Source organism: Notolepis coatsorum (assembly GCF_963971535.1).
Source record: "Notolepis coatsorum genome assembly, chromosome: 15".
Taxonomy (NCBI): Eukaryota; Metazoa; Chordata; class Actinopteri; order Aulopiformes; family Paralepididae; genus Notolepis; species Notolepis coatsorum.
This window is the reverse complement of record NC_140179.1, coordinates 3,897,158-3,920,874: the sequence shown is the minus strand read 5'-3', so window position 1 is coordinate 3,920,874 and position 23,717 is coordinate 3,897,158. Positions and strand designations below refer to the sequence as shown.

Sequence of the window (23,717 nt, the reverse complement as noted above, 5' to 3'; positions counted from 1 at the left end):
CAGGCCCGAGTTGTTCCACGGAGCCGAGGTACACATGATTAACAACATTCCTCTGAGCAGGCCCGAGTTGTTCCACGGAGCCGAGGTACACATGAATAACAACATTCCTCTGAGCAGGCCCGAGTTGTTCCACGGAGCCGAGGTACACATGATTAACAACATTCCTCTGAGCAGGCCCGAGTTGTTCCACGGAGCCGAGGTACACATGAATAACAACATTCCCCTGAGCAGGCCCGAGTTGTTCCACGGAGCCGAGGTACACATGAATAACAACATTCCCCTGAGCAGGCCCGCATTGTTCCACGGAGCCGAGGTACACATGAATAACAACATACCTCTGAGCAGGCCCGAGTTGTTCCACGGAGCCGAGGTACACATGAATAACAACATTCCCCTGAGCAGGCCCGAGTTGTCCACAGGGCCGGGGTATACATGAATAACAACATTCCCCTGAGCAGGCCCGCGTTGTTCCACGGAGCCGAGGTACACATGAATAACAACATTCCCCTGAGCAGGCCTGAGTTGTTCCACGGAGCCGAGGTACACATGAATAACAACATACCTCTGAGCAGGCCTGAGTTGTCCACAGGGCCGGGGTACACATGCTGGTCTCCCATCTGGTATTTGTCCCAACTGTCAAATCCCACATATTTCTTCCACTGTTTGAACCAGTGGCTGTCGACTAGGTACCTGTGAAGATGGAAGGAATTCTACTTCAGAAAAAGACAACATTTTGACGGGACTTGGATGAGGATGTTTATTTACACACGATATGGTTCACAATATTTGGTTCCTGCAAACCTGGTTTACTATTACCATATGTAATACACTGACCATGTCTACACTGAATAGTCTCACTGGTGAAGCTTAACCCCTCACTTCCTTAACAGAGTTACATGGCCATCATCAATCTAAACAAGCCGGGTCGACCTGCTGTTGCTAAGACAACATTTTGAGGTTTACACAGTGGCACAGATGGTTGCTGCTTGCCCAGCCAGCTGGCTCTCAGATTTTGACAGGTGCTTTTTCATGACTCCACCCACCACCCAGGGCTGCTAGCTAGCATGGAGTTATCTCTGAGGCTAGCTGGTATACACATGAAGCTGTCAGGCTAACTGATATACACGTGAAGCTGCCAGGCTAGCTTCTGGCTAACTGATACACATGAAGCTGCCAGGCTAGCTTCTGGCTAACTGATACACATGAAGCTGCCAGGCTAGCTGCTGACTAACTGATATAATGTACACATGAAGCTGCCAGGCTAGCTGGTATAACACATGAAGCTGAAAGGATAGATGGTAAATGGTGCATTTTATATAGCTATATGTAGCATTGTATTTGGCTGCTGGCTAACTGATATACACACGAAGCTGATATAGGCTAGCTGGTGATGAACTGATATACACATGAAGCTGATATAGGCTAGCTGGTGATGAACTGATATACACATGAAGCTGATATAGGCTAGCTGGTGATGAACTGATAATATACACATGAAGCTGATATAGGCTAGCTGGTGATGAACTGATAATATACACATGAAGCTGATATAGGCTAGCTGGTGATGAACTGATAATATACACATGAAGCTGATATAGGCTAGCTGGTGATAAACTGTTATACACATGAAGCTGATATAGGCTAGCTGGTGATGAACTGTTATACACATGAAGCCGACAGGCTAGCTGCTGGCTAAGTGTTATACACATGAAGCCGACAGGCTAGCTGGTGATTAACTGATATACACATGAAGCCGACAGGCTAGCTGCTGGCTAACTGTTATACACATGAAGCCGACAGGCTAGCTGCTGGCTAACTGTTATACACATGAAGCCGACAGGCTAGCTGCTGGCTAACTGTTATACACATGAAGCCGACAGGCTAGCTGCTGGCTAGCTGCTGGCTAACTGTCAACACGGCCTGTCAGCCTCTCTTCCTCGTCCTTCGGAGCTCTGACAGTCCCGACGGAGTGGACCGGCGGCTGCATAAGAGCTTCAAAGAGTCCCAGCTGAACTCTTACCATGTGTCTCCTTTCCGTAGCTGTGTTTTGAGCAGTGCCGCGACCTCTCCTCTCTGAGTATCCAGATCAGCCGCTCCTCCTTCCGCCATCTTTCCTTAGACATCACCCGTTGCATGGTGGGAAAGAGGAGCGTCACTGGAGCACGTAGAGGGAGGGTTCCAAGGCTGATTTTTTCCCCAGCCAATCACCGCTCGCTGAAGGCAATGGGGGGGGGGGCATATATATACCTATGGGGGGGGCAATGACAGCAGAATCTTTGATGACACAAGTGGTTAGAAATGTCTTCTGAAATTGCTCGATCATCCTAATAGGCCGGGAGCCAGGTCCACCCCTCAGTATGTTTTTTGCTACCTTTTTTTCATTATTATTTCCTGTTACCCCATACCTTGGGCCATCACGAGTTGATAATGACCACCCCCAAATCAGCCCTGTTTGGCCTCAGGGGCCAAAAAACCCTCTTTTTGGGAAAAGCTTCTGGCGAAATTATGTAATTGCAAATATGAGGGTACTGCAACTGCATAAATGGTCAAATAAGTCTGAATCTTTGGTGTATCCTGACACATAGGGGGAAAGTATCAGAATAATACTCTGGGGCTTACTACCTTTCTATTGTCAAATAGAACAGAGAGACTCAGAGTCAGCTTCTTCCCCCAGGCCATCAGAACACTGAACACTGATCTCTGAGTCCACACACAAGCACACAATAACTGGGACAGAGCGATGAACACACACAAATCCATGCTGGATGCTCTAGAGAGACTCCTCTATGACAAGTATCTGGAAACTCATGAACCACTCTCTGCAGAATGGACTGCATTTTTGGAAAATCTCACTCTGAATGAATCTACTCTTGCTGAAGTGCTCTCATCAGAAGATGTATCTCACCACATGGCAGAATATCATGCATTCAGAGAAGCCGTGAGAAATGGGGAGCTGGGAGAAACTGGACAGTTTTGGATGGAATACATGGACTGCACCTGGCTTGTCCTGTCAATGAATAAGGCAATGAAAAATAAATGACTATGAAGGATACAAAGCCACCCTAAACAACATGCCAGACCTTTTCTTCTGCTCAGACCAGCAGAACTATGCTAGATTCCTCACATACTTGGGATACTATCTTTTTTTTGTATCCACTTTTTCTCCCCATTTTCTATTTTTCTCCCATCCCAATTCCGTATTTCCAATTCTTCCCTCCCATGTCTTGAACGTTGCTAGACTATGCCTCCCACTGGTCGGCTGTAGTGAGGATAGAAGCCTTGCATCACGTGTCGCCTCCGGTACACGAGGAGGCAGCCTGTCGCATCTTTTCACCGCAACAGCTCGAACTCTCAGTGGCGAGGAGTAACGCGTGGGAGGCTCACGCTGCCCCCGATACTTCCTGTTTCCGCCGCACCGGCGTCACCCAACCGACCTGTAGGAGTCGCTGTCCACAACGTCCAATCCCCATGCACCCACCGGCTTTCCCACCCTCTAACACTGCCAATAGACCTATCTCAAACCCTGCCCTCTTTTCTTGATCCTCCAATCACAACTGTCGCTTACCTCGGACAAACGTAAGCGACAGGTGTGATTGGAGGATCAAGAAAAGGGGCAGGGTTTGAGATAGGTCTATTGTGTTAGTATGACGACCGGCCAAGACGGTAGCAACGCAGAGAGCTGGGCTTGATACCAGCATCTCCTGCGTTAGTGGCGAGCGCCTTGCCCACTGCGCCACTCAGCCGCCTGCACTTGGGATACTATCTTGAACACATTGAGGAAACACATCCAGGATCTGAGAAACGTTTGCGTGCTAGAGCAATCAGTGTATCCAGATCACATATCCCAGCCAACCACTGCCACACTGACAAAACCATAGAAGAGACTGCTATGAAATGGCTTAAGTCAAACTCAGGGTCTGGAACATATTCTGCAGGGATCTGTGGAATCACCAGTAACTATGAAGCCAGCCAACGTCATATCCTGACTGCCCATGCCAAAGGAGACTATGTAGAAGAGATGTGGAAAATGACAAGCGACCGAGGTGAACATACAGAGAAGCAGCAACGAGATCTAAGACCACGTGAAATCACCCTGTCTGAGCAGCAAGTCCAGCAAACAGTTGAAGCATTTCAGAGTTTTATCAACCCATTTCAGCTTGATACTTCTCAGCCCTTGACAAGTTTGACTTCAGGAGCAGCTATGCCAGAAGAGGTGCGGAATGATGTGCTGAATGCCCTGAAAAATGGCAAAACTCAAAAAGAGAAGTTCATCTGTGATCGACTTCAGACAAAAAAATTCCTTTTCTTTGAACCTATCAAGAGGAACAGATTCAAGACAATGTCATATACCACACCTAAAAGGAAGCTTGTGGCATCAAACCAGAAAGTGATCCAGTACAAGGCCACAAGTGGGTTCATCTTTCAGATCTTTGTCAAATCACAACAACTCAAGTCACAAATAAGCATCTCTGACCTAATGACCTATCCCTTGACTCTGATGCCATACTCCATCTCAACAATCGATAGTTTTTTTTTGCAAAAACCAACAAAGCAAACGGAATGAACTACATGATCAAAGATGCTGAGAATGCCCAACTTCCTTCCCCAAGCCAATGTGCTCTCATTCAAGATGGAAACTCCTCATTCTACATGCGTGATGTGCCACAAACAATGAAGAATATACCAGAGCGCACCTTCAAAAGTCTACTGGCTGCAGCTGAAACAGTATTCAGTACAGACACTTACCTTGACCGTCTTCATTCACCAAAATCAGCTGAGAGGGATCACAGAGGTTGTGGTGAATGTTTTATGGTGAAGGGGCTAAATGTTCATCGGCCCACTGATCGGCCAATCACCGCTCGCTGAAGGCAATGGGGGGGGGGGGGGGGCAATGACAGCAGAATCTTTGATGACACAAGTGGTTAGAAATGTCTTCTGAAATTGCTCGATCATCCTAATAGGCCGGGAGCCAGGTCCACCCCTCAGGATGTTTTTTGCTACCTTTTTTTTCATTATTATTTCCAGTTATGCCATACCTTGGGCCATCACGAGTTGATAATGACCACCCCCAAATCAGCCCCGTTTGGCCTCAGGGGCTGATTTGGGAAAAGCTTCTGGCGAAATTATGTAATTGCAAATATGAGGGTATACTGCAACTGCATAAATGGTCAAATAAGTCTGCAACCTTGCATGAATAGTACACCTGCTATGACCAAAGTTCTCCATTGTACCTCAAATCGAGAAAATAGAACATATTTCTTCTAATTTTTTTCTCCCTTATTTTTGTATCAAAAAAATATATTAAACAAGAGTTGAGACTTAAGTAATGTAATGCTATACTATCTGAAGTAAAAAAAAATTGTATCCACTTTTTCTCCCCATTTTCTATTTTCCTCCCATCCCAATTCCGTATTTCCAATTCTTCCCTCCCCTGTCTTGAACGTTGCTAGACTATGCCTCCCACTGGTCGGCTGTAGTGAGGATAGAAGCCTTGCATCACGTGTCCCCTACGGTACACGAGGAGGCAGGTCAATCATGCAATGCTGGAGTGATGTCTAAAGTTCAAAACATGAAGAAACGGATGTGAGGGTAATCATTTACATGCAATATATCCAAACCAAAAGGCCTCACATCACAACAGTCAGAGTCAGAGCAAAATATTTTTGAATCACACAAAACAGATAGCACTTCACTTGTATTTATAAATGTGATCTAGCTGAGATAAATGGCTAATATTAACCATACTGTTTATGCTGTCTATATTGGTTGTAATTGAGATAAGTTAAGTTAAGTTAAGTTAAGTTAAGTTACATAAATGGTTATGGCTTTATCTTTTTAAAATCCCAATAATGTTGTGGGTTCACCAGACACACACATATTGGGTGAGTAATTAAAACGCGTACACCACACAAGTATGAATATTACATGTATCAGCATGCACATCAAATTAAAACAAATAAAGAACTGGCTATTCATCTACTAATCCTATGGATTATTGAATTATTAACACTTCCCTGCTAATAATGCTCAGGAAAAGATGGCTGACAAGACTTAGCTCCTGCTCTTTCTATTAATGCAGTGATTTTATCAGCTTGGATACCAAGATTGATGGTTACCTGCTTAATGATGTGGTGGCTGAGAAGGTGAAGCATCTACAGTTTAATAAGTTTAATAACAAAATGTTCTATATATAGCCTACCGTCGGCGTCGAATATGAAATAAAAGCAATTTCTTTGAAAAAAATTTAAATAAAAAATAAATCACATATTTCCCCCCCTCACCTACGTGTCCCGCATTGTCCCGCAAAAGCAGTGCTGCTGTCCTGCGACTGAACAATTTTGACCTGGTCACCCTACATGTATCTATTGCTATGTCCGCCCATCACAAACACGCAAACTGTCTAACGCCTGTCTCCGTCTCCCTGTCTCCCTGTGAGTGGATGTCTCGTGGTGATGACCGGAGTGGTGGACGTCCCGTGGTGATGGCCGGGAGGATGCGATCCTCTCTACGTCGCCCCCCCCCCCCCCCCCATACCTCAAATGGATCCATCATCAGCTCTATTCGATTTTCAATCTTTCAAAATGTTCTTATGTACCCCAGTTGCTATTGCATGTACATATTTGTGTTTCATTACACGTATATGTACATACTTACCAACTGTTTTGCCTGTTTTATCACTACTATCACCAACATCTAAGAAGGGAGATCCCCCCTTGAACGGCATTTCTAAGGTTTCTCCCCTCCACATTGCCTGTGGTGCTTTTTTCCTATTGCTAGGTTTTTAGTGAGTTTTTCCTTACCTTCGCGTGGGGTATGTCTGGGAGTGTTGCATTTATTTATTTGACATTTTATTTAGGATTTCATGGTGTTTTTAGTTTTGTTCTTGATTTATTGTGATGTTTCTTCTTGACTTGTTTAAAGAAGACGTGTCCGGCCCATGGGAACATTAACGTGTGTTGTCGGGCCTTACAAATACACTTTATTTGATTTGGGTAGCCTACATTTAGAGAGACTGCTCAATACTAACAACTGCTAAGAGGATGCAGACCAGAAAAAGACTTTTGTCTTGTCCTCCATTTTCAATTCATCAAGACATTTATGACATACAAGACATACAAATATACGGTACTGTGTATGAAAAAGAGATCATGAACAAATATACAGTACATCCGAAGGGGAATAAACTGTACATTGGACGGGGTTGGGTGTGGGAGGGGGGGGGGATGGTTGACATTTACCGGGGGCCAGTTTCTAATTGCAGCCACCCGTAAGTGCTCTTTGAGAGCGGTTTTGAAGGAGGGTAGGGATTCACATAATTTTACGGCTGGGCGTTCCACATTATTTGGGCATAATTGCGAAACGTGTTTAGTCCCTAGTTTGAGCCGAATCTGAGTTGCACATATTTTGTGGAACTCCCTCTGGTGTGGTGGTCGTGGACTTGACCGACCTTTAGGAAGTATTTTGACAGGTACCTGGGTATCTTAGTGGTGTAGTGTATCTTGTAGACCAGGCCCATTGCAAGTTGCTGTACTCTGTCATCTACTCTAAGCCATCCTAGGTTGTCAAAGTGGGCAGGGGTAAGGTGGGTTTTAGGAGTCAGGTCAAGCAGTAGTCTGACCAGTTTGTCATGTTTGTAGCCTTGTTTTTAGGGCCTTTGAGGTGCTTTGGTACCATGAGGTGCAAGCATAGTCGTAGAAGAACCCTTGAATGGGTGCTCCTGTTAGAGTCTTCAAGGTATTCTTATTTACCCGAGACGAGATCCGGTACAAAAATCTTGTTCGTTGGTTGACTTTTTTGATTACATTGGATGCCATTTTGTCACAGAAAATATTTGCCTCTAGGATGGAACCCAGGTAGGTCATTTCATCTTTCCTTGTGACAATATTGTCACCCACTGTAACTGAGAAGCTGTTGGCCTTGCTGAGTTTGCTATTTGATCCAAAGAGAATGGATTCCGTTTGACCCAGGTGTAATGATAGTTTATTATCAGCGAGCCAGGTGCAGATTCTGCCGAGTTTAGAGCTGAGGGCTTTTTCAACCTGCAACCTGTCCCTGTCGGAGACCAGCAGGGCTGAGTCGTCCGCGAACAGGAACAAGTTGCAGTCACAAGCTGGTGATATGTAATTTGCATAAATTAGGAACAGTAACGGTCCTAGTATGCTTCCTTGTGGAACACCACAGCTCACTGGGAGGGGGGGGGGGACAGTGTACCGTTGACCTCCACCATCTGTTCTCTCCCCTCCAGGTAGGATTGCATCCAGCTCACTGATGAACTATCAAAACCAATTGCTTTTAGCTTGTCAATCAACTAGTAATCAAAAGGTCACTGGTTTCTGGTTTGATCCATGTACTGACAAGAGGGTTTACAGTCTTTGATCGATAGAAGGTTGTATTTCAGTTGCAAGCCTGTGCCTTGACTCTGAAGAAATGCATAGTGTAGGGGGCTGTGTCTATGTAATGTTCACACTGCAGGTCTTAGTGCTCAATTCTGATTTATTACTCCGATAAAAAAAAAATGTTTGGCTGTTCACATATCATGTAATAATAATAAACAATATTATATATACTCATTTGGATTTATTAATTATTATATTAGATTATTATTATTATTATTAGATTCTAGTTTGAACTGCTCATGCTCCTGAACTGACCCACGTGCACAAATCAATAACAATAACAATGATGGACATAAACATGGAGGACGTTTCAAGGTTTATGATTTAATTTATAAGTTGATGTGCAGGGGAGGCCAACTAATTGATGAGCAGATGATAATGGGGGGCGAGGAGGAGGTGAACGAGACAGTATCACCCCACTGTAAACACCTCACTGTCCCTCCACCGACCACCTCCATCACAGCTGTCTTCCATGTTTGTATTCACTGAGTGACTCCCACCATGCAGCACATACATATCAGATTCCATGTGATTTGTGCTGTTCACACTGTTGTGAACTGATCTGAGTTACATTATGAGCAAAAAAGAAAAAATTTGATTCAGGCAACGTTTGCCTGCAGTCTGAACATAGAGAGGGAGATGCAAAAAGACACATTTCAGTTGGCTTGTGTACATTGACAATAAAGATCATATTTAATATTCTCAGAAATAATGCAGCTTATTGTGACCCATGCAACCTTTGTATGATCACAAAATTACAAATCTGAACCCCTTGGGTCTAACCATAAACTCATAAACCTGATCAGATCATAGAAGAGCAACAGAAGGAAAATACTTCAGACAGGCAAAGTTAAACTATGTTTTATTTATTTCAAAACATATTCACATTTCTTTGTACAGTCATATTGTTACACACACACACAAAAAAAATATTGTACAGATGTTGTATTAGTTCTGGAGCTGTAGGTCTGATTTGCATTTAGTGATATAAGACATTTACATTGATTAGCAATTTCAAGAATACATCCTTTTTAATCTACTGTACAGAATAATGCTTTGACCAATACCACGCCGCCTGTAAATACAATACAGAAAATAGTAACAATCAGTTGACCCATGACGATAATATACAAACGTGGCTTAACGTCCATTGTGCAATAATGACACAGGTATAGGGAACAGATTTCTCCATGTATTGAAATACCATATTTAGTGCGTAACCTTTTGTCCAGCTAGTAGGTCTATGGTTTCCTGGTTATTGGACAGTAAAACACTTCCTTGTTATCCAAACCATATAAACCACCAGACAAAGGCTGGTAAATACATGTTGTCTGTTGGAACTGGTATAAGTCTGTCCATTAAAAGCTAAGAAATATGATTGGCTGGTGACATTCTGAATCCACGATCAACTGGTTAACAAACTGCTTGTTTGTTGCCCTGTGTGTAAAGAAGAGTCCCGTGTTTTCTTTTCTTCCCGTGGCACAGCTGAGGGCATCATCACGTCTCGTGTTCAGGTCTCAAGCCATCAGCCACTCAGTCATCAAGGCTTCATGAGACGGCCTCTAGAGTTTGCAATGGACTTTTTTTTTTTTTTTTTTTTTTTGATCCACTTTTTCTCCCATTTTTCCATATTTTCTCCCATCCCAATTTCGTATCATCCAATTCAACCCTCCCCTGTCACGAACGCTGTTTCTTGCCTCCCACAAGCCGGCTGCAATGTGGACTAAGTCATACATAGCACAAGTCCCCTCCGGTACTTGAGGTAACAGCAGTCGCATCTTTTCACCTGCGCAGCTCGATCTCTCAGTGTCGAGGAGTAACGCGTGGGAGGCTCACGCTGCCCCCGACACTTCCTGATTCTACTGCGCAGGCGCACCAACCGACTTGTAGGAGTCGCTTGTTCACAACGTTCGATCCCCACCCTTCAGCTTTCCCTCCCCGTAATACGGCCAATGTGTATTACTGCGGACGACCAGCCAAACTGAAAAACAATGTGGAGAGCTGGATTCGAACACGCGAATCCTAGCGTCTCCACACTGGTGGCGAGTGCCTTGCCCACTACACCACCTAGCCGCCCTGAGTTTGCAATGGACTTGAACACAGAGGACCTGTACATGATCTGTTTTGACTCTGTCTGGTAGAGCTGTGTGAGGTGATACAAGGTAGTGATGAGGCCTCCTCATTGAGAGTGATGATGAATCTAATTCACAACAGAGCTGTGTGAGGTGATACAAGGTAATGATGAGGCCTCCTCATTGAGAGTGATGATGAATCTAATTCACAACCCCCAAACATCTTTCATTGAGCCCTTATATTGCCAGGCTTGGGAAGATTACTTTGAAAATGTAGATATGCTAATGACCTGATTCAACTGATTAAAAGTACCTAGGAACTAATGATGAACTGTATGTTAATAATGATAAAGTATCTAGGAACTAATGAGGAACTGTATGTTAATAATGGTTAGGTACTAATGAGGAACTATACCCAGCAAAGAACCATCCATTTTAGTCTACCAGCTTACCTCTAATTCTAAAAGTGACCTATCAATTCATTAACATTTGTTTGTACACTTTTTAAAGGTGCTATAGATATGATGCAGCCACTAGATGTCACACTAGAGCTCCAAGCGAATCAAATCAGATGCATTCCACAGGAGGAAATGGGAAATAGAGAGGGGATACATGCCCGAAACATGTAAACAACAACATTCATTTTGGACCCGCCAAAATCTTTAAAATGATAAATTCATTATTCAAGAATTCTTTGGGGGGAAAAGCAATACTTTCATTCTGCACCTTTCTAAAAGCTCCGTGGGTGCATTATTTGTTAACAATTATTACTCCAAATAAACATGTTATTTATAGCATCTTTAAGTTTATACGCCATCATTATGTGTGCCCCCCTAAAGTGGCACCCAAAAAACGGTAACCAGTAACATAAGACCAAATCTTGTGTCATAATATCTGATTACTTTACATTACTTGTGGACTACTTTGCCCCAGAATGCAGTCATTTCTACAGACTGAAATTTCCATAAGCATTATAATTATCATCAGAACCAAAGACAACGTTGGTTAAAGATGTGTGAAATGGTGTTCATATCAATAATGGAGCATGCTAGTCTTCTCCCCTTTAGACGTACGGAGTTATTAAATGAGTATATGTTTGTCATCTGAGTCTGATGACTGTGTTTTACCAGTAACTGTAACAGATTGTATTTACCTTTAGTTCACACACACAGCACCAACCACTTCTCAGACATGTATAGACTTCAAGAAATCCAAAGCTCTGGTTCCTTTTTTTTTTTTTTTCTCTTTTTGTGTTTTCGTTTCCTGTTAACAGTAATTTTGTCCTTTATATTGAATTTGGTAAAGAAGAAGTAAAGCAGTGTTTTTACAGGAGGATTGTATGTTTTGCTAACTAGCCAAATTTTAAGAGCCACATTAACACTAAACGACTGGATGTTGCAATTTTGTTTTCATACAAGAATGCACTGGAGCTGGTGACTGCAATGCTAAGCTAGTTTTTGTTATTTATTGCTGCTTCGAAATAAAAAATAAAAAAATCCCATGGCTGAAATATACATTACAAGACCCTGTGTGAACCACCGATGAAGCTAGTTTAATAAAGACCTTGTTCAAGGTAAAGAGCCTGTGTGAACCACAGATGAAGCTAGTTTAATAAAGACCTTGTTCAAGGTGGGCGGCTAGGTGGTGTAGTGGGCAAGGCACTCGCCACCAGTGTGGAGACGCTAGGATTCGCGTGTTCGAATCCAGCTCTCCACATTGTTTTCAGTTTAGCTGGTCGTCCGCAGTAATACACATTGGCCGTATTACGGGGAGGGAAAACTGAAGGGTGGGGATCGAACGTTGTGAACAAGCGACTCCTACAGGTCGGTTGGTGCGCCTGCGCAGTAGAATCAGGAAGTGTCGGGGGCAGCGTGAGCCTCCCACGCGTTACTCCTCGACACTGAGAGATCGAGCTGCGCAGGTGAAAAGATGCGACTGCTGTTACCTCAAGTACCGGAGGGGACTTGTGAAATATATGACTTAGTCCACATTGCAGCCGGCTTGTGGGAGGCAAGAAACAGCGTTCGTGACAGGGGAGGGTTGAATTGGATGATACGAAATTGGGATGGGAGAAAAATATAGAAAAATGGGAGAAAAAGTGGATCAAAAAAAAAAAATACCTTGTTCAAGGTAAAGAGCCTGTGTGAACCACAGATGAAGCTAGTTTAATAAAGACCTTGTTCAAGGTAAAGAGCCTGTGTGAACCACAGATGAAGCTAGTTTAATAAAGACCTTGTTCAAGGTAAAGAGCCTGTGTGAACCACAGATGAAGCTAGTTTAATAAAGACCTTGTTCAAGGTAAAGAGCCTGTGTGAACCACAGACGACGCTAATTTAATAACCTATTAATTTCCCCATGCTGAAGGAGCCGCCCTCCCTTATTTGGGCAGAAAAATGATGACACACATTGAGAGGTCCATTAGAGGAGATGTCATTGTTCTTCTTCGGACCTCCTTCTCCTCCAAGTGAGCTTTGGAAAGGAGTTCTTGGGTGAAAGAAAGTACTCAAGGATGGACCTTTGAGAGACGAGTGACCAAATGACCAAACCCCCCTTGTCTGTTTCCCTCGGAACCACAGCCTCACAAATTGGAGTCCTTCTCTGAAACAGGAAAGTATCCATTGCTGCTCATGGCGCCGACGCCCTCCGGGGCGAAGATGACCAGTCCCGCCTCCAGCTGTGCCTTGGTTTTGGGCAGGTCGTCAGAGGGCGTGGTGAGCAGCTTGATGCGCTGTGGAGAGATAGTCACAATCAGAATAGTATGTGTTGGCTCAATTGTACAATGAATGTACAGTGAGTGAATCTGTCTTGGGTGGCAATATTTCAGACATACTGTGCCAACAACGTACAAAGTCTCAGAATACCATAAACTATGCATCACTCCATACATTTAGTACTATGTAGTACATCAAACATTAGACAGTAGACTATATGTATCTCTCTCCATACTTTTAGTACTACATCAAACAATAGACAGTACGTTTTACATTTACGTTTACATTTAGTCATTTAGCTGACGCTTTTATCCAAAGCGACTTACAAGTTCTGTACGACAAGTCATCAGGAAGGGCACAACTCTATCAGCTGAGTAACAATGTTCATCAAAGTGTTGAGTGCTACAGTGTAGGTTAGTATATATTAGGACAAGTCAATATCATTCTCCTTGCCGGTTCCCAGATGTGTATGTACCACTACGCTTTCCTTGCGAGCAAATTCACATGAATTTACATTAAATTAACTTGATATTTCCCGGGTCATGTAATTTTATTTTACTTACTCAGAAGCATTTTATATGACCTAAACATGAAATCCAGGCCACTTATATGTCAAGCACTATACCACAAAGTTGTTGAAATGGTCTAGCTTATCAAAATTGCAATGGAGAGTCTTTCTGTTTACTGGGCGCTACCATGATGAATCAAATGCAACTTGGAGTGAACTTATTTACATTTTTATTTTTTTTAATCAAGATGGCAGCCCCCAGAAAACAGATAAGATAAGATATTCCTTTATTGATCCCCTTGGGGAAATTCAGGTATCATAGCAGCATGGGGGAGAGGGGAGGGGAGTTATAGGTAGTAGAAGACATACACAGGTCACAGAATTATAGTACAGTGGAGAAGTAAACTATTAAAATAGAATAAAAAGGCACTGTAAACAATAATACAATATAATTAACTCTGGACATGCGCATATGGGCAACAAGGTGCGAGATGAGGGTATTATTTTGCCCTACAATAAATATAGTTACAATATATAATCCAATAGTCTAAATCAAATCTAATATATCATCTAAAAATGCTAAAATGCTAAATGCTAAATATATGCAATATATAATCAAATAATCCAATAGTCTAAATCTAATCTAATATATAATCTAAAAAAAAAAAAAAAGCTAAAATGCTAAATGCTAAATATAGGCTCTGATGAAGTATACATGCAGTATTCACATAAGGTGCGGTATGCATAACGTAAGTATAGACTCTCCATTGAAGTTTTGAGAAGTTGGACCATTTCAACAATACAATAAATTGGTAGTATATGAACACGGATGAATATGTGTAGGATATATATAGGGCATTATAATATAAGTCACTTGGATCCTTCGAACCTCCCTTTAGCCAGGTCCAGTCCCTTTCCACTTACGTAGCTCTCCGTTCGAACTCCTTTGAACAAACAACTTAGCCTTATTTTCAAAAACGCAGATCACAGAAGCACTTCTCGCTTACTGAACACATTCAGTTTCAGTTTATAGTGGCCTGACTGTAACGTTTGGGGTTTTGCTCTCCTCAGGGAGCAAAGCCCTAGCGTTACCTGGTGGTAATTTACCTGTCTATCTGCCCTGATTGCATTCATTGGCACTTGGTGTGTCTAGTTAGGGTGGCTTTATATGCCCTTCCATGTCACTACAGACAGGGGTGTAGCTCCAGATTCTGGGCCCCATGAAAGAATGTATTTGTAGGCCCCCAGTGAATGTGAGCGCGCGTAAGCACGCGAGCAGAGATTTTTTTGGCAATTTTTTTATTGATGAAAACGCATAATATGGTTTTTACCTATACATTCGGATCAGCAGTTCAGCACCTGCACTGTTGGTGGGTGAGCCTAGTAAAGGATGTCGCATTGCGTTCATCTTCAATCTACCAAAGCCCCCCCTCTCTCTATATATCTCACACACACACACACACACACACGCACACACACACACACACACACACACACACACACACACACACACACACACACACACACACACACACACACACACACACTTCAGAAACAAACATAGTATCAATGAGAGTATCAATAATACACCTGAGTGATGTCTAGTTAAATTTTTTATTTTTTTGCCCCCCCCCCAGTGCTGGGCCCTTGGAATCATCCTAAGCTACCCCCCCCCAGCTACGCCCCTGACTACAGACACCGTGAGTCGATCAACAGACTGCCCGTGAGTAGTGCCTATGTGAGTAACACTTATCGCTCCTGCCATGGAGAATAAGTCAGTTCGCCATTTGTATTCATTGCCGTGTCTTTTCCTTATTCCTTAGAGCAACAAAGTGCACGGCCTTCGAGCAACGGTCAACAATAGTGAGGATGGCTGTGTGTATGACTTTATCGTGTGCACATGCAGCACCGTCACCCGACGTATTTATTTCGTAACGTGTTTTGGAGACATCGTTTTCTCCCCTTTGCTTTCCCCATTATTATATAGATACGTTTATGTGTTTGTGCTCTACCGTGTTTTTGGAGACAGACGTATCTCCCCTTTTATTTATACGCCCTCGTCTGCGTGTACCCTTTTTATACTCTAAATATAAGAGTACCTTTTGTTTGAAAACCGACACCTGCCTCTCGTCTTATCCGTTCTGCACCGCACCTGGGTCCTACACGCCTACCACCTCGTAACGCCTGACTGTACAGTGAGCTGATCTTACCTCTCTGAGAGTGCCAGGGGTGGTACTGATCTTGTAGACCATCCATAGTGGAATGCACATCATGGAGGTCAGAGCCAGCAGCCAGCCCACAAAGTAGCCCCACCACGGGTACACATACTCATTGTTGTACTTCAGAGGCGTGTACTTGATGAGCGAGAAGGCGAACGTGCCCTAGAGAAAAATCAGAGGAGGATTTAAAGAGGTAGGTGTGTGTGTGTGTGTGTGTGTGTGTGTGTGTGTGTGTGTGTGTGTGTGTGTGTGTGTGTGTGTTTGTTTGTTTGTGTGAGGAGAGAAGAGGAGAGGAGAGAGAGAAGAGGAAGGGAGAGAAGTATAGAGAGAAGAGGAGAGAAGAAAGAGAAGAGAAGAAAAGGCAAACATGCCATGGGAAAGAGCAGATGGTGTGTGTATGTGTATGTATCTGTGTGTGTGTGTGTGTTTGTTTGTTTGTGTGAGGAGAGAAGAGGAGAGGAGAGAGAGAAGAGGAAGGGAGAGAAGTATAGAGAGAAGAGGAGAGAAGAAAGAGGAGAAGAGAAGAAAAGGCAAACATGCCATGGAAAAGAGCAGATGGTGTGTGTGTGTGTGTGTATGTGTGTGTGTGTGTGTGTGTGTGTGTGTGTGTGTGTGTGTGTGTGTGTGTGTGTGTGTGTGTGTGGTATGATAGTGGTACAAACAACTCTTTCTATTTCCAGAAACATAAACGCCTACTTACAAGTAATGAATATAGTAACGCATATTATATTAGTTACAGTTTTTCCTCAATTGTTTAAACGTGTTTCCTGAAACTAGGGCTCAATTTCACAAAACTGAAAAGAGTTAACCATTTTGTCAAAACTGATTATTTCCACAAAAACAACACAGACAGCTATCATATTACTATCTCTTACAGAGCATCAGTTAAACACTGGTATGATACATGTAAAACACTACCATCAAAATACTGTTTATATAATGTTTTGGCTTCATGAGGCCATGTTACATATTCAAATGTATATAATTGTGTAGAAATGGTTTCCTTTTTACTGTAAGAATCATTTTACTGTTTTTTGTTGTTGTCCCAAAATAGGTTTGTCTATATCCAATCAGCTCCAAATTGGCTAAACTCACAGCACAGCTTCCCAGAGTCATACTGTAAACTTACAGTATTCTGTATAGTTGCTACTACAACATTGTTAGAGTTCTGAGAATACACACAACTCACAGTAATTGCATATATTTGCAGCAAATGTTTATTTGTTACTGTAATACACATTTTTCTTAGGCCCACAAACAATTAGACTAAACAATTTTCCCCAACACAGTAGAGGTCACCTGAGGACTCTTTTATGCTCTGACACGTGATTGAAGGGTTTTGCCAATTTAGTGATGAGTGAGTGAACCTACTTGGTAATTAAGCGATGTCGTTTTGACGGCCAGTGTTTTCGAGGTGAACAAAAGGGATTGTGCTTATTTGTCTAGAGTTTTGCAGAAATACAAATAGTCTTTGTCGCTGTGGTTTGTGTGTAGAGGTTTGATAAATTGAGCTATAGTTTCAGGAAACGTGTTTAAAGAATTGGGAAAAACTGTAATAGCAGATGAGAAAAGGAGAGAAGAGAAGATGAGAGAAAAGAGAGAAGAGGGGAAAGGAGAGGAGAGAAAAGAGATGAGAGGAGAGAGAGGAGAGGAGAATGAGAGAAGAGATGATAAATGCTCAGCCTTTCTTGCTCTCTTTTTGCGTTGTCATTTCTGGAGGCCAAGACACCACTGAACACGTGTGTTGACAGACACTCACGATACATGTGGCCGGGGTGAAGAACAACCAACAGTACTTGATGTACGGTCCGGGCCGGTAGCCAATCATGTCTTCAATATTATCATAGAAGCGTTCCGCACCTGGAAAAACAGAGAGATAAACACACAGAGAGGGAGAGAAAGTGTTTTATTACAAAATTGAGAATCTGAAATAGTAGCTTACAGCACCTTCCATGAATGAGACATGCACTGATGAGTAGGATGATTCATAAATAAGGCCACTCTAGGAACACTATGTTATATTATGTTTTCATCCCTTTCACTGAGCTGTACTAAGCTGAACTATGTGACATCATCATACTGTAATGACATCATAATGGCATCACACATTGCAATGTATTACTCCCAAACCAAATTAATTTGTACAAGACCATTTCTAGTTTTGGGATCTGTGAGATTAGGGGAATAATAAATCTGCTTTATTATAAATCTTCACTTTTACAGTGGGTTTCAGGCTGCGATATACAGGTGTAGAGGCAGCTCTGTGTAGCGGGAGGAGTGTGACGTTAGCCAACGTCCAGCCTCCCGAATCCACCACCCCTGGCCCCTTTTTCAAATTTCATAATTCTATTTCTATTCAAGCAATTCCCAACCACCTGAATCATGTAGTCATTTTGAAAAGAGGGCAGACATTTGGTGATTCGGCAAGTTTTCAGCAGCTAGTTTTCAGAATAGAATAGAAAAGATTTTTTTTTTTTTTTTTTTTATTATTATATTATTTAATTTGTCTTTGTTATTTTTGTATTTTGTATTATTTAATTTAATTTAATTGTATCATTGTAAGTAGCAATTGTTATTATTGTCTGTAATTTAACCTTTTCTCTGGTTGCATGTTATGTATGTAACCCTACCTGTTGATTCGTGGGGTGGGTTTGGGGGTGGGTTTGGGGGTGGGATGGGTGGGGTAGATTATACAAAAAAAAGGGTGAATGAATAATTCTGACTTTGTAATTGTACAAACTTGCTTCACCAATAAAAACTTTTATAAAAAAAAAAAGAATAGAAAAGAATGATCAAATACAGGTTGGCCTGGTGACAGTGTCCAGTAAGACCCACTGACCCACTGACCACCTACAGAGAGACACACTCACCGTAGACCCATGCAATGCAGACCGTCTCAAAGATGGACATGAAGAGGAGACACATGCCGCTGGCGGCATAGTAGTCAAAGAGCTGGAACACGTACATGCCACCCTGCACACACACACACACACACGCACACGCACACACACACGCACACGCACACACAAAAGGTACAAGATAGACAAATAAATACAAAATACATCCGATTCCACAAGATCACAATTTTATGTAAATAATAAATATACCACATAGATTCTAAATTAGAAATAAAATGTTTGTGTGACTGAAGCGCCCGGAGGTGAAACTGTGAGTGAACCGCCAGGCGGGACAGTTTATTAACACAGAGCCACAGCCTCCCGACACCACCAGCTGTGACCCCCAGCATCAGCTTGAGAGTGTGTGTGTGTACAGTACGTGACGTGTGTGTGTGTGTATGCAGCTGCACGTGTGTGTGTGTGTATGTGTGTGTGTGTGTGTGTGTCCTGTACCTCCATCAGCATGATGAGGCCCACGAGGAAGGAGACGAAGCTCACGGCCAACAGGAAGAGCTCCCGGCGGTACTTGCGGCGGAACACCTCGGGGTACATGTCCACGATGGCCGTCACCAGACTCTCCACGCACACAAACTGTTTCAGTAAAAAGGCACAGTCAGTGGTCCTGACGTAAACATACGAGGAGCCCCACCGCCAAAAAATAACAAGGAAGAACGGAGACATGTTTTTTAAGTACCAAGAGGCTTATCTTCCATCTAGAGATCAAACTCAACTCTTTCTACGCTCGGTTTGGTGTAGACAGTGGTGCCGCTAGCTCAACGGCTAGTGACGTCACTGGCGCGCCGGCTGTTGTGGAGGGGGGGGGCAACCGCGGGCGGGGACGCTCTCTCGTTGTCGGAACACAGTGTGAGAAGAGCATTTATGCAGGTGAACACCAGGAAGGCTGCTGGCCCAGATGGAATAACAGGACGCATACTTAAATCCTGTGCTAACCAGCTAGCCCCTGTGTTCACCGCCACATTTAATCGATCCCTGGCGGAGTCAGTGGTCCCTGCCTGCTTCAAGATGTCTACCATCATCCCTGTACCGAAGAAAACCCTCCCCAACATGTCCAAATGACTACAGACCGGTGGCACTCACCTCTGTGGCCATGAAATGTTTCGAGAGGCTGGTCAAGGATCACATTTGTGCCTCCCTCCCCAGTGATATGGACCCTATGCAATTTGCATACAGGCCAAACAGGTCCACTGATGACGCGGTCTCCCAGGTACTGCACAGCACTCTCTCCCACCTTGACCGTCAGAAGGGGGGCTATGTGAGACTGTTGTTCATTGACTACAGCTCAGCGTTCAACACCATAGTCCCCACCAGACTGGTGGACAAGCTGATCGAGCTGGGTCTGAGCTCCGCTCTGAGCGCCTGGGTACTGGACTTTCTGAGTGAAAGACCCCAGGCGGTCAGGGTGGGGGGTCAGACCTCCAACACCATCACCCTGAGCATCGGGTCCCCCCAGGGCTGTGTTCTGAGCCCCCTGCTGTACTCACTATACACATATGACTGTGTGGCCAAGTTCAGCTCCAACTCCATAGTGAAGTTCGCAGACGACACAGTGGTGGTGGGGCTGATCTCGGACAACGACGAGAAGGCCTACCGGGAGGAGGTTAAGGTACTGGAACGCTGGTGCCAGGACAACAGCCTGCTCCTGAACATTGGTAAAACCAAGGAGCTGATCGTGGATTATAGGAGAGGACAGCAGGAGACACACACAACACTGAGGATAAACGGGGCTACCGTGGACAGGGTGAGCAGCTTTAAGTACCTGGGGGTCCACATCTCAGAGGATCTGACATGGTCAACACACATAGACACAGTCTTAAAAAAGGCGAAGCAGCGCCTCTACCACCTGAGACAGTTAAGGAAGTTCAGAGTATCTGGGAAGATACTCCAGTCCTTCTACTCCAGAGCTGTAGAGAGCATCTTGACTGGAAACATCACTGCCTGGTATGAAAACAGCACGGCACAGGACAAGAAGGCCCTACAGAAAGTGGTGCGCTCAGCCGAGCGTACCACAGGTATTGCACTACCTCCCGTGCAGGTTCTATACAACAAGAGGTGCAAATCCAGAGCCTGTAGAATAATGAAAGACCCTCACCACCCCAACAACAGCCTGTTCCAGCTGCTGAGGTCAGGCAGACGCCTGCGAACCCCTGCAGCTACTAGGACAGAGAGGCTTCGGCTCAGCTTCTTCCCCCAGGCCATCAGAGCCTTGAACACTGAACACTGAGTGCCACAGAACACTGAACTCTCCACACACAAGCACACATGAGCACACACACGACACGCACGCTGTACATGCTCACACACTAGCAGCCACTTTAACATGAGCAAGCACACACTCATGCTGCACACGCCCACACTTATGGCCACAAAGGAAAGGTCACTTTAAAAATAGTATAGTAACAGTAACAGTGTATTGCACTACCAAAGGACCTAGCATGTCCTCCATGCTCTGTAAATAACTTATGTACAAATACCGATATGCCCTACTATGTTACCTGTTTATTGCACAATGTTGTTTTATTGGATTCTATTATATGTTGTTACTACTGTATTGCACATCGTTGCGGGCAAGACCACCCGCATTTCATTGTATACTTGTATGCCGTGACAAATAAAACTCTTGACTTGACTTGACTTGACTTGATTGGTCCTTTTAGTAAATGAGTGTCACAGATCAGAGCCTACATACCTGGCTGTCCAGCCCCAGGAACACGATCATGATGAAGAACAGCGAGGCCCATAGAGGGGAGAAGGGCATCATGGCGGCAGCGCGTGGGTAAGCTATGAAGGCCAGCCCCGGACCTGGAGGAAGACAACAGTGGAGACTAAAATGCCATGCAGACACAGAAACAATAGATGTATCTCTAGCAGTGATGCCAGTAACTAGTTACTAAGTAACTAGTTACTGTAATCTGATTACTTTTTTCAGTAAATAGTAATCTAACTTGTTACTTTTTAAAAGCCAGTAATCTGATTACAGTTACTTTTCCAAGTGGCTGTGCGTTACTATTTAGTTACTATCTCATAATGCTGATGATAAGAGAGCCAGGGGTACAGTCAGCTATACCGGAGTATGGCCTGATGGCTGATGACGTCTCATTATGACCTGTCTGAGCAGCCAATCATGATTTATGACATATGCACTTTCAATAAAGCATTATTTAAAAAAAAAAACTGTTGTCATTCTTGTGGCAGCAGCAGGGGGGACGACGACGACTTCGTAACCTAGTTACTTTTCTTTGATTACTAATCAAGTAATCAGTAAAGTAACTAGATTACTTTTTAAAGGAGTAATCAGTAATCAGTAATCAGATTATTTTTACAAGTAATCTGTGGCATCACTAATCTCTAGTTATGCGAGGTAACGCACAGCTTCAAAGCTAGCACTATGGGTAATCCCCAAACAACCACTGGCTACTGAACACCAGTGGACCAGTCTGCATACCAGCCAGCCAGCCAATCATATACATTAAGTGGCACAGAATTGTATGCATAATTCCATGCACCCAAGGGTATATAATGACACATATTATCCCCACCATCATTCACTTCATTCAGCAAAGACAGCGGTTGGAACATTAATCAACCAGAACTGCGGTTTTCTGTTGTGTGGACGGTTAAAACGTTTGCCTTCGTGTTATGATGTGAATTAATACTTTTTTTTATGTCTCGTGGCCCCATTTGTTGCCTGTCTGAAGCTTCCTGATTGGCTCAGAATTGTCCAGAACTCAAAAAATGTAGACTGGCTGTACAGTAAGTCTGCCAGACTCACCAGACTCTGCCACCTCTGAGATGGGTACGTTCTGTTCATACGACATGAAGCCAGACTCACCGGACTCTGCCACCTCTGAGATGGGTACGTTCTGTTCATACGACATGAAGCCGAGGATGGAGAAGATGGCAAAGCCTGCAAGGAAGCTGGTCAAACTGTTCAGGAAGCACAGAGACAAGCAATCCCTGCAACACACACACACACACACACACACACACACACACACACACACACACACACAAAAGAGTGACATGTGACACATTAAAGGCACAATCCATGCTTTTTGCTGTACATGGAGATTTATTTACTTTTTCCATTTCTGAGCCTTTTAGTCAAAGTCAAGCGATTCACAGATGGCAACATACATTACTGTAGCAGGGTCTTCCCTTCTAAATGTGTATTCATTAGTTTGATTATGTTTTCTTAGTTTTAACCTCTTAAGCCCCGATTGGCTGGGTACGAGATTTACCGTACTTTTCGGACTATAAGCCGCAGCTTTTTTCCCCATTTTTCGACCCTGCGGCTTATATAACGGTGCGGCTTATATGTGGACAAAACCCGAAATATTGCTTTTTTTACTGCATTGAAATGTTATTTATCTGTTCCCTTATTTGCTAAACTTAATACAACTTGTAAATGAGTTAATGTTATTTGTCCGACAGTATTGTGTCCCAATGGGAGTCATTCTCTGTAGAGGTGGGAACTTAAAGCTCAATATAAGAACGGCCATGCACCACCACTCACAGAATCGAGAAAGAGCAATCAATCTGTCAATCCTTTCCGTGTCCGGGCCGGGTGAGGTTTCCCGTGTTGAGTCAAATTAAGCCGCAGGCTCCACTCCTTACATAATGGTAATTAGACATTAAAACACATGCAGCTTATAGTCCAGTGCGGCTTATATATGTACACATCATTCAATTTAGCTGCTGCGGCTTATAGTCAGGTGCGGCTTATAGTGCGAAAAGTACGGTATTTCACGTCATAAATATATCAATATAGTCCATATAAGTAATGTTGCATTTCCTTTTCAAATGTAACCAAGAGTAAAGAACCTATAACCCTATCAAAACAGCAGTCAAGATGTATATTTTCATTACTACGTTTGTTTACCAATGATTCTAAGT

General features: G+C 43.4%; 2 protein-coding genes across 2 annotated transcripts in view; both read right to left on the bottom strand.

Annotated features, from left to right (window-relative positions):
• usp15 (ubiquitin specific peptidase 15) overlaps positions 1 to 2,109 on the bottom strand; it is a gene marked incomplete at its 5' end in the record, with an annotated part of 74,246 nt that extends 72,137 nt beyond the window's left edge. The window contains 2 exons of the mRNA XM_084330032.1: positions 563 to 690; positions 2,021 to 2,109. Of these exons, the coding sequence (XP_084186158.1) occupies positions 563 to 690; positions 2,021 to 2,109 (217 nt within the window). The remainder of the gene's footprint in view (positions 1 to 562; positions 691 to 2,020) is intronic.
• Positions 2,110 to 13,046: 10,937 nt separating this feature from the next.
• Positions 13,047 to 23,717, bottom strand: part of LOC311241386 (sodium- and chloride-dependent GABA transporter 2-like) — a gene marked incomplete at its 3' end in the record, with an annotated part of 24,511 nt that continues 13,840 nt past the window's right edge. The window contains 7 exon segments of the mRNA XM_084330192.1: positions 13,047 to 13,196; positions 15,898 to 16,068; positions 17,666 to 17,766; positions 18,777 to 18,879; positions 19,257 to 19,394; positions 21,511 to 21,623; positions 22,654 to 22,778. Coding sequence (XP_084186318.1) covers positions 13,047 to 13,196; positions 15,898 to 16,068; positions 17,666 to 17,766; positions 18,777 to 18,879; positions 19,257 to 19,394; positions 21,511 to 21,623; positions 22,654 to 22,778 — 901 coding nt within the window.